General features: G+C 39.9%; 1 protein-coding gene across 1 annotated transcript in view; it reads left to right on the top strand.

Annotated features, from left to right (window-relative positions):
- Nucleotides 1–1,563: 1,563 nt before the first annotated feature.
- unm_sa1261 (un-named sa1261) overlaps nt 1,564–12,200 on the top strand; it is a 16,788-nt gene continuing 6,151 nt past the window's right edge. The window contains exons 1-2 of the mRNA XM_080043661.1: nt 1,564–1,702; nt 10,434–10,659. Of these exons, the coding sequence (XP_079899787.1) occupies nt 10,488–10,659 (172 nt within the window). The 5' untranslated portion in view covers nt 1,564–1,702; nt 10,434–10,487. The remainder of the gene's footprint in view (nt 1,703–10,433; nt 10,660–12,200) is intronic.

Below are 12,200 nucleotides of genomic sequence, written 5' to 3'. Positions count from 1 at the left end.
ATGCTCTTTTACGATTGCCAGAAATGATTATATATTATACGTATTACAAAGAGTCGAATTTCTTTTATTGAACGGGGAGATCCGATTCAACACAGAATTTTCCAAACCGGAGACAACCCTTGTGCATTGTCTGATTTATTTGTTAACATTATGACATTATGAGTTTGGATGCATAACTTTCTGTTGCCTGTTCCTTTAAATCAGTGTTTACAACCTTATGGACTCCTCTGTCCCCAAAACATTGCAATTATCTTATTGTGATTTGAATTTTTCTTAACAGATATTTACATTTCAACACTTTTCGTTGTGGTATCACAACAGTAAGTCATCATTTATATTAGACTTAATTCATTAACCTTCCTTATCTCCAAAGCACTGCAGACAAAACACACAGCCTGAAGAAAAACTACAACCTAATCCCCTACCATCATTAGGTTTCCCAATCACAGACATAAATCAATACCCCAAACCGCACCGTCATGGACACACAAACACACGCACGCACGCACGCACACACACACACACACACACACACACACACACACACACACACACACACACACACACACACACACACACACACACACACACACACACACACACACACACACACACACACACACACACACACACACACGCACACACTTTAGCCCCTTTGAATCAATGGAACCATGCAGCTTTCAACACTTTTTATTCGCCACAGGAGACAATAAACAAATGTAGGTCGTCTTCGGCTTTTCATTTACTCCCGCTGCTACAGCTGCAAACACATTAAAACACTGATTTAAATGAAGTGTCTCTCACTTCACAGGCACAGATTCATCCAGTACATGTTGTGCTTCGCTTTCATCTTCTCCTCGTGCTGCGTTCAGGAGCGTGGGAATCATGGAAGAAAGAGACTATTCTGTTTGAAATCAGGCTTCAAAGCAATTCAGATTGACCTTGTTAAAGAAATACAAATCTTGTACGTGAATTTATGGATTTAGAATGTATGAATGATTGCTTTTTCATTTGCTTTGCCAAAAAATTTAAAAATGTCTCATATAAAACCTAGGCCTTCTCATCCACAGTGTTGAAGAAGTATTCAGCTCCTTTCCCAAAAGTGCTAAAACCAAACCGTTACTATCAGTTTTATGAGAGTTTTAAATGTTTTTGTGTGCAAAAAATCTCAATCTGTAAAGTAACTAAAGCTGTCAGATAACTGTAGTGGGGTAACAAGTAGAAACTGGTCTGAGTATAAAACTCCAGTAAAGTACAAGAACCTTGAATTTGTACTCATGCACAGTAACACATTACCCCAATTTTTTTTATTTTTTTTATTTCACTATCCTAATAGATCCGTTTGATCACTCGATGTTGGAAATTCCTACCACCCTTGAACACAGCATCGTCGCAAAGCCGGTCTGCGCTCCGATTGGCCAGTGAGCGGCCGGCGGGGCGGGGCTTCCTGCAGAGTGAGGAGACAATAGAGAGCCGATCAAGGGACGAGCATCATCGGGGAGAGAGTGAGAGGGACAGCGGCGGTGCAGACAGCAAAGGGTCCGGCTTCAATCTCAACCAATATTAACAAGACGAAGAAGAATAAATAGCCTAATAATAAACAACTAGAGGATTTGCAGCATTTTATCTTGTATTTGAAAGAGGCAGGTGTTGCTTTCTGGATGGATTGACAGCCTATTGCATTCTGCACACATTCTTAAAGGTAAGATCTGATCTGGTGTCAGCCGGTCAAAACGAAATAACTAGTAATTAATACCTAGTTTGTGTCTTCAAATGTGTTTTTTTATTTTATTTATGAAGATGTATTTTTGCATGAAGGGATATCTCATTGTCATGCTATATATGGCCAAGCATCACACCAGAATATACTGCATGGGTTTGCAAGATATTTGGCTATCAATTAACATTTTATAATTGATTGCATGTATTTAACCATAGCTGTCAATCATATTTTCTAACCCTCAATTAAAAGTTAAACATACACCACGTGACTGACACTCACCGGGCAGAACAATGGGGCCGCTGCCGTGCGTCCCAGCTGCATTTTTTCCATTGCTATAGATTTATTGATCAGACATTCTGCATTTTTTATTACTTTCTTTCCACTCAATCATGCTCACGTGCACGCACATTGTGATGGATGGCACGCGGCTTTGTGTCTGAATGCAGAAGCTGGTTTCATGCCTTTGTCTGCTAGACTGTAAACAGTGACACAGGGACATCAGCCCAATATGACACGCTAAGGATGCTTAAAACCTTTAGCAATAGGCTATTAACATTGACATTATTGTGTTTCTTTTGTGTGGGAATTCTATTCATTTTAAGAATGGAAATGGCATCAGAATGCAGAGATTATGCCCTCAAAGCTCTCACAGCTGGAACCATTAGTGGATTAATTGATTAGTTGATTGACGGAAAAATAATGACAAACTGTTTGTGCTACCTCAGGCATTTTTCTAGCAAAAGTAGGTGATCATTTGGCAGAAATTATGAGTTTTCAGCTTCTGAAATTTGGCGATTTTCTGAATTTTCATTGTTGTTATAGACTGAAAACTGAATATCGTTACACATTTAAAGATGTCACCGTGGATTTTGAGAAGATGAGATTTTTTGGATTTTTTTCTTATTATATCAGTAGATATAGATCAATTAATATTGGAAACAATAGTTCATTGCGGCTGTATAGCATCATTAGCATCATTTCAAATTAAGCTATAGTTACCTAAAGGGCAATTTACCTCCATTATCATCAGGTTTTACAAGATATGTGTAGACCTTGGCTTGGGCTCTGGGAAGTCGTGTTGGGTATTTTCTACCTATTTTTCGACATTGTGTAGAGTAGGCCTAGACTTTACGGTCAATCGATTAATTGTAATAACACTCAAAAGATTAACGGATAATGACGATAATGGTTTGTTGCAGCAACATAACATACAGGTTCTCTTATTATCATATCATAAATGTATACAGGCAAGAGTCAGCTGGAGATGACATTTTTGATCAATTAATGTTGCTTACATTAGAATTTGAGATGCTTATTTTCCTGCGTTATTTTCAGGTTACGGCTTTTGTCTGAGTAAAACACTGTTTGGGAAGTTGTAATATGTTAAGCGTTAACTCTTAATCGGTTAATGAAAAAAACAATCTTAAAATCAATCAATCGATAATGAAAATGATCGTTAGGTAGTTGTTGGACACTGAGACCTCTGTCTGTCTGTCTGTCTGTCTGTCTGTCTGTCTGTCTGTCTGTCTGTCTGGTTCCCTTCTACACTGGTGCATATGTACACACAGACACTATCCGTGCAGAGGAAAGAAAGTCAGGCTAGAAGAAAGCGGTACAGAGCTTACAGCAGACAAAAGGGGGGCTACGTTACCTACTGTAGCGTGGGGTTCACAGCGGTACAGAACGAGTTTGGCATTGACGTAGAGAGAGCCAGTGATGTGCTGCCGAGCGTGCAGCCACAAAGCCCCAGTGTTCACACACGCTGGAGGCCGGGTGGAGCCTGGACACTTTGATGTGCTCTATGGCTCCATGAGCGCGATGGCAGCCCACCTCCGAGCTGCTCCAGAGGGGGAGAGCCGCAGGCCGCTACAAGGGGAGAGAGACTTCCTCACACACACATATGCATGCACACGCACACACACGCACACACACACACACACACACACACACACACACACACACACACACACACACACACACGCACAGGCATGCACGCAAGCACACATGCACGGACACACACACACACACACACAGGCATGCACGCACTACTAGCACACACACACACACACACACACACACACACAGGTATGCACGCACTACTAGCACACACACACACACACACACACACACACACACACACACACACACACACAGTGGGAGTGGGAGTGTGAAGCTGTGTCAGCGTGGGCAGGATGGACTTCTGCAAACAGTTCTGGAGCACAGAGCTGCTCGTACGTACAGAAATAATCTCGGTTGGTTTTGTTATCTCAGCGGACAGATTCACAGAATGACACTTTACACATGTCGGTTCACTGGCTCTGACTTCAACCAGTGACAATGACAAAGCACCTGACCAACAAAACACCCCACAAAGACCTGTACAGGAGTTGAAACCTGTTCATTTTTAGTCTCCTGTTGTGTTACCGTAAATACAAAAAGGTCCAGAAGGTTTTATTTCCCTTTGCTGAACAGTTGAAACATGACAGTCAGATGAAAAACCCTGACAAAGGTAACAACTAATCAATAATGGATGATTATTTTTTCAATGGATCGTTATGGTTACAAAATCTCATAGGGTAGTGTAGTGGCTAAATTAGTCTTATAACTAAAAAATACCCTAATTTGCCTAATAGATAATAATTCTGTCCATATAAAGTCCAACTGAGAGGTCAAGCTGACATTAGATAAGACCATGGTGTTGGCAGAGGAGGTTGCAGCAGTTGGTGGACAGCGAATGGAAAACGTTTAGTAAACAAACATAGCCAAGATTAGGTAAACCTTTGGACTCGAATTCGCCCCAGCCAAAAGTCAGACTGACCAATCCTACTGGTTGTTTGATAGGCATTTGTCTGACCAATGAACATCAAGGAAATGCAAGATGCCAGAACCACCTCAACTGGCTCCTTTCCCAGAAACACAAATCGTTCTCATGAATTTCCAACACCTACTTGAAAAGTAAAAATCAACACCATGAGTGTACAGACATGCTAACAGCTCTGTAAGGTAGTGTGAATAGACACATGCCCTACGTTCCGAATCGCATACTTTTTCTTTTTTACTACACTACATACTAAAGTACAGAAGAGTTTTAGGGCCACAGGAGAGAAAAAAAATCAGATAAGGAAGATTTTTTTTTCATTATGTCGAGAAATGTCAAGAATGAAAGAAGAATACAAAATGCTATTGGAGTTAGTGAGACATTTATGTATTCTCAGCATACTACAATTGACGTGCATGTATTGGGACATCCTAAATCTTTTTCTGGCATACTAAATAGTAGGGAAATATGGGGATTGGAACGCAAGGATGGTGCTCTGAGCTAAATGCTAAAGTCAGCATGCCTTCATTCTAACACGCTGACTTGCTGATGATAGCGTTAATCATTCTATCCAATTAACACCAAAGTAAACACAGCGACGGCTAATGGGAATTTAATTAGTTCTGCAGGTATTTTAATCATGAAACAAAATATTGGACAACGTGAGAAATGAACTCGATGGCGGCGCTAGATTAAAAGTTTAAGGGTTCCACCAAAGTTAAAAGGAACATACAAGTGTGTTGTTTTCTGCTTTTTCTGAAACTGCCTGGGAACTTGAAAGAGTTTTGTTGGGAGATACAGATGACTTTAGAAGGTTGCATTGGTTCATTAAGTATTTTTTAGTTGGCTGACGTATTGATTCAGCATTACGAAAGATTAATTAGATGCCAATGTTTTACAAGTCGATGTGGGCCTGGACACAAATGAGGTGGTGTTTTTCCTGCAGTGCTCAATGTGTGTTTTACTTCCATGATTGGCAACAACAGCGAGGTTATTTCTCGGAAAAGTGTCAGTTTTGACCCTTTTCCTTCACTTGCATGTAGTTATAATACCTGGAAGTTAAACTATCAGGAATCCAATGATGATTTTTGGTCTTGGTCCAAGTCATGCAGAAGGCAGAATAGTTTTGTCTTCTAGTGATTGACCTGGGACATATTGGCTATAGTTTGGGGCTTTTAATAGATTTATAAACAAGTTCTTTGATCATAAAATCTATCCTGAATCGAACTGAATGTCAGTGCACGGACTTAACAGCAGCAGCAATGTGAATATATTACGTTCCAGTGAAAACTCTTGCTGTATCACTGTGTAATTGATTCAGTGTCTTCTTGGAAAGACCGGAGAGCATTGCATCGCAGTAAATGAAGTCAGCTTGAACTAAAAGCTTGTATACGCTCTTCTATGTCAAGGGAAAGAAAGATATGTTCTGACCTTTAGGTATTTTCATTTGCTGTGACTAGAAGATTAGACCAGAATCAGTCACACATACTGTACATTTCTGTCATATCTAAGATTCTTTTACAATTTTTTTTCTCAATTTGTGCGAACAAGCTTTAAGCAGTGTCACTACATGTTATGTGTTGTTATGTTTATGTGTAGGCTATCATTATGTGTTATGTACAGTAGTTTATCCCTTTGATATAGAGCTAGTTGTTGGTCTATATGTCCACAAGAACTTTGGGAACAATGATATTATCGGAAAGATATGTATTGTGTTTGTGTTTCCAGATTCACGTAGAGTTATAACTTTATACAGTCAAGTTTTTATTTTAACTATAAACATTAATGAACATTTTAGCTTTTTCGGACCAATAACTAGAATTTCACTTTAACCAGGTGCATTTTGTGGACTTTTATGAGCGCAGTAAACTATCTCAATTGATCAGGATCAACATCTATGTAGAGTTGTGAGTCATCAGCATAGTGGATGATCCCTACAGGTAAAATATATAATCTGATTGTGATCTTTTATTTTTTACATAAACACACAACATTAACAATCTTTATACGGTTCTATAAAAACGTATGGCCAAGATGAATACTAAGCGGGGTATTTTACAAAGTTCCACTAATAGTCGTGACAGGCATGACAGATTACTGCTGCTGGTGCAAGGAGAATGAATATAAAGGTCATCAACACCTTGAGCTTTTCACCTCTGTGTTGTCTCTGTAACCGGGTCTACCAACAGGTGTTACCACAGTCAATTTGCACCGTTCACCCACACCTCTAGTCTCCAGTTAAGTGCAGTAGTTAGTTAAAGGTGTATTCAGCGACGCTTGTCAAAATCACTGTATATCTGTAAAATGAGTGAATATCTCCTCACAATCCACTACCTGTCCAGACCAGCGCACACAAAGTACAGACGGGTAGCGGACCGTGAGGAGAAAATTCATTGATTTAAAAAAAAAAGTGATTTTGACAATTCTGCATAAATCACTGTCTCCATCTTTAAGTTTTTTCAATTAACTCAAGCAGATTCACACCAAGCTAACTCGCCCTAGGTTATTGAAAGGTGTCTTTATCGCATATCCCCCTCCCACACACCACACACATGCAATCGGCAGGTAATCCTACTGGGGGGAGAGGGAAGAAACAGACAGATATAGAGCGAAGTAGAGATGACACACATTGGCTTTAGATCCAGCAGTGCTTTGATTACATAGGAACCTTTCATTGAAAAGAAGGACGTCTCATCCCCTTTACCCCACTCTATAGTCTTGAAGGCAGTCAGGGCTTGGTTCTTCTTGAGGCCCTCAAGGGACCAGTGTTGGCAACGTTACCAAGTAGCACTGGGAGACACAGCCAACGGAAGACGCACTCCTAATTAGTGTTGCTTGTGACTGCTTTCATCTCCGAGGCTCTTTGATATGCGTGCGACAGCGTGAGAGCTCCCTATGAGCATTTGCCTATGTTCAGGGTTGGTTATGTCGTTGAGGGGAAGAAATTGAGCGTGACACCGTGCATACTGTGTGCTTGCAAACATGTCATAGGTTGTGATGGGTAAAGTGAAGCTAAGAATAAAACAAGGCAGCTGTACATGGCAACAAAGTGGCTCGGATGAATTATTTCACAGTAAGAGCATCATCTGGGAACACTGGATGTGACGCACTTATTATTGTTTCATAGTGACAAGAAACTACAAATTAGAATGAAGTGTTGAACATGGTAAATTCAGGTATCTTTTAATTTTTTTACCACTAAAATGTCCAGAAAATCTGCAAAAGAAAATGCGAGTGATAGCCCGTTTTCATGCACATATAGCCATATGTTCCTGAAATTAGCAATTTAGGTTCTGGAATCACAGCCTTTCTACTCAGAATGAAGTAAAACTATGCAAATGATAGTTATTATAGTAGTTTTAATAAGCTGATCTAGTAGCTCGAGGATATAGTTTGTTTTTTAAATCAGTGAATATAGTTAAACAATGAGCCTCACTTGTGAAATATGAACAAATAAAACTAGCTTGGACCTGTCTGTGTTATTTTGAAGTTGCTGACTGCAGCAGAGGTCTCCAAGGCTTTTTCATCAAATCCAATCAGAGGTGTTTGTGAAGCGAGTCTTTATTCACCGGGACACAAAACCCATTTCTATTTGTTGTGTTGATGTGTCCGTGGCCGTGAGTCTGTAGCTGTGGTGGTGTGACGGTTTTACAGATAAACTGGACGAGCTTGGGTTTTTAATTAAAAATCGAATCAGAGAAACAGATTGTGAATTGAAAAGGAGTGTGTCAGTGCGTGAGTGCGTGTGTGTGTGTGCTTGTGTGTGTGTGTGTGTGTGTGTGTGTGTCTGGTCCAAGGTGATTTTTATTGACCATGTGGGTGAGATACTAAGCAGAGCAGTGATAGACAGCCAGTTGGCTCCTTTGGGGTTTTCGGGCGACTCCTCATTTTTATTCGCTTGTCGTACTTTAATGTTCGGCACATACTGTTTGTTTCCAGCGCCATTTTTCTCCAACTGCCACTGCAAGACAATCCAATTCCCTTCAGTGATTCTGTGATTCTAAGTATTGTTTTCAGTCCGCTGTGTCCATCTGAGGAAAGGCTAAACAATGTGTTGGTCTCAACTTTTCAACCTTTGAGAAATTCACTCCTGGTTGTTTTGGTAGTTTGATACGACCGAAAAACTGTTTTTATCACAAGAGCAAGTGGTGGATTGGTTTACAGCCTAACAATTTTAAGTTGTTTAAATTAAGTTATTAATATTTTGCTCTTTTTTTTTTAGATTGGCATAAAAGGTGATCTGATTTTGCGATGGTGGAAAATAACTACATTTACTTAATTAAGAAAAAACAACACAATTATTAATATGTTGTTTAAGGCAACATCAAAATCAGTGTTAAATCATATTAAAAACCAGGTCTGATATAATGAAAAACATGATTCACTGTTCTTATGTGGCTGTGATTATTCCTGCTCGAACATGCTGTATGTTTTTGTTTGGTCTTATTGTTTTCACACGCTGTACCTTAGAGTTTCCCTGTTACACCCACACACACACACACACCCACACACACACACACACACACACACACACACACACACACACACACACACACACACACACACACACACACACACACACACACACACACACACACACACACACACTCAAACACACACACACACACACACATGCCAGCATCCCGTCTCCTTCAACACTTTCTCATCCCTGTTACTGAGCGATGGTACAGTTCTGCTGCGCCATCAGGGCTGTGAAGTCTTTCCAGTCATTCTCAGATCTTGCCTCTGTAGGTGATGATGAGTGATGTAAGGATGTAGTGAGACAGAGAGTGTTGCTTCTTGGCTTCTTTTGGAAACAGCAGAAAGAGGAAGGTGAGACAGGCTTAAAGGTGGAGTCAGCAAATATGGAGAACGCTTGTTGTCAAAATCAGTCAGTAACTCTGATCTATGATATGATCTGCTACCTGTCAGTAATGTGTGCATGCTCAAGAAAATCCAGTGTTATTACTACAAATCCTAGGCTCTGTTAAACAGGCATGTTGCTAGCTACGGTGGGCCCTTTTTGTTTGTTTACATACGAGTTTACAGAGCCATGGCCTGTGTATTAACACTGGATTGTCTTCGATCATGAGGAGTTATTCACTGATTTTGACAAAGTGATTTCGACAATAAGCGTTCTCCAGAATCACTGACTGCACCTTTTTAAGAAGCCAGCACAGTGGAAAACATCGTATCAGATTTAAACTTTTAATTAATGCCGGAGGGGTTGTTACACAGCCGCACACGATCAGCTCAACAAATAGCAATACTTCTTCTCCCAGATCCAATTTGACATTTTACTGCACTTTTTAATTAATTTTCTTTACTGACTTCACATTCAAACTCCACACACAGTGTGAAGGCTGCTGAATAAGAACGAGAATTTACTGCTAGAAAATGACTTCAGTTCAGTCAGGTCGCAGTGGTGTTTGGCGATATGGCTTCATATCGCCTTGAATGGCCTTGTGTCCGAAATGTGCTTTAGAAATAAACTTGCCTTGCCTTGCCTTCATGACGAAAATGTTAAATCATTGTTTTGTTCGTGCTGTTGCCCGTCTTAGAAATGAACTCTATCCACCCTTCCTCTTAGAATTTTATTTTTTTTCTGCCAATGTCCTAACCCCTTTACACACTACACCTTTTAAACAAAGTCTCAACAGGATTCAAAGGTTCACTAATGTCCACTTGGCCTGGAACACATTTCCCTGTTATATATATATATACACACCTTGCTATTTTCCACAAACCGTTCAACCCTCCCGGTGATTACATTTCATACATCATATCAGGCTTTGTACTGTTGGGGGTCATGTTCTGTATGAATGGATATCTGGGTGTATAATACTGTCGGTCACATACTGAACCTTTCTCTTTCCTTCCTGTTTACCATAGGAACATCCGTCTATAGACCCCCTTTCCAGTCTCGGGCCCGTCCCAACCGAAACAATGAGCGCCTCTCCCCACGGGCCGAGAGCCTCCGTGGACATCCTGGAGGAACTGCAGCTGATCGCAGCGCAAAACCTGGAGAAACTGGACATCCATAAATACTACCAGGTCGTCTGTGAACTGGGAAAAGGCACCTATGGGAAAGTGGACCTGGTCGTACACAAAATCAGAGGTAACTACTAAGTACTGGGTGTATTTTTAGATGATTGCAGATGTTGGAGGTTTTCCATGTTGGATTTCTCAACATGTTGAAGTGCTATACATGGGGTTGTAGTAAAATTCGGCATTTAAAAGAACAACTTGATTGAAGCTTGAATATAATTTAAAAAATGCATTACAATTAGGGCTGAATGATTAGAGGATTTATAATTGAAAAATAGTGATGTAACTATTATCATATTGCACACATAACAAACTACCATTAACACTGTGATGTAACCAATGCCATAAAACACTTCCTCACTGAAGACATTTACCTTCAACTGAAACTTCACTCTAGGATATTCACAAAAATCACAAATCAGATGTGCCTGGATATAACACATTACTCCCACAATCCATAGAACCAAAGGGACATTATAACGTAACCCTCATTTGAAGTATATTCCAACAAGTTTAGCATTTTTTTACCAAGTGAACTTGGCGAAAACCATAGATTAGTCACAGGGTTTTTATAATCATTTGAACTATCACGAAGCAGCACACGGTTCATGTTTACAAACTCGCCAAAAGAAACCTCAAGATCATACTCTGACTCCATATTTATTTGGTCTAAGAAGAGGAGACAGTTTCCCTTTTAAAGTTTAAATCCATCACCTTGTGGGAGGAGAAGATGTCCCAGTCACCTCTAGAGAAAGAATCACTGCGTTCCAATCCCCATACTTCTCTACTATTTAGTATGCCAGAAAAATATTTAGGATGTCCCAATACATACACGTCAATTGTAGTATGCTGAAAATACACAAATGCCCCACTAAGTCCAATAGCATTTTGCAGTATTCGTCTCTATTCTTGACATTTCTTGACATAATGAAAAAAAATGTCTTCCTTATCTGATTATTTTTTCTCTCCTGTGGCCCTAAAACACTTCTGTACTTTAGTATGTAGTGTAGTAAAAATAAAAAAGTATGTGATTTGGAACGCAGGGAATGAGTGAATCTACAGGGCTGTATTCAGAGGAAATAGGACGTTGTTGTTGTGGCTCTACTTTGTGACTCAGCGTGATGAGACCGGGGTCATTTTACATAAAGGTGCAGATTTAAAATGCTTCTCTTTGCTGCCTCATGAGTAGCCTGATACACCCAGTGAATCATAAATAACGCCGGTGGTGCGTCCAGTTTGAAAACTTTCCATGTATTTTGGCTTCATAGGTATAACACACTCTCATTGCTTTCTGAAGTGTTTACTCTTGAAAAAAAAATAGGCCACCTGTTTGCAGTTATATTCTGTAACACAGATTTGGATCTAGACTGAGTTAATTCACTACCAACCTAATAGAAAATCTCTTCGCCCTTCCACATTAAAAGCCCAAATGTTGACCATCTGTTTAGAGTTTCTTAATAGCCTCTTTTTTTACGTGTGTTGCTAAGCCGCAGCTACACAGTAACATACACAATACAATCACATTAGTGGAGGAATTTGAAACAGCTGAACAGCTCTGTTTTAAGACAATCTAACCAGCGTTTCTTTTATTTTTATGGTTTATGTAATATC

This window comes from Ammodytes marinus (genome assembly GCF_949987685.1).
Source record: "Ammodytes marinus genome assembly, chromosome: 16".
Taxonomy (NCBI): Eukaryota; Metazoa; Chordata; class Actinopteri; order Uranoscopiformes; family Ammodytidae; genus Ammodytes; species Ammodytes marinus.
The sequence above is the reverse complement of the archived record's forward strand: the minus strand, read 5'-3'. Positions and strand labels throughout refer to the sequence as shown.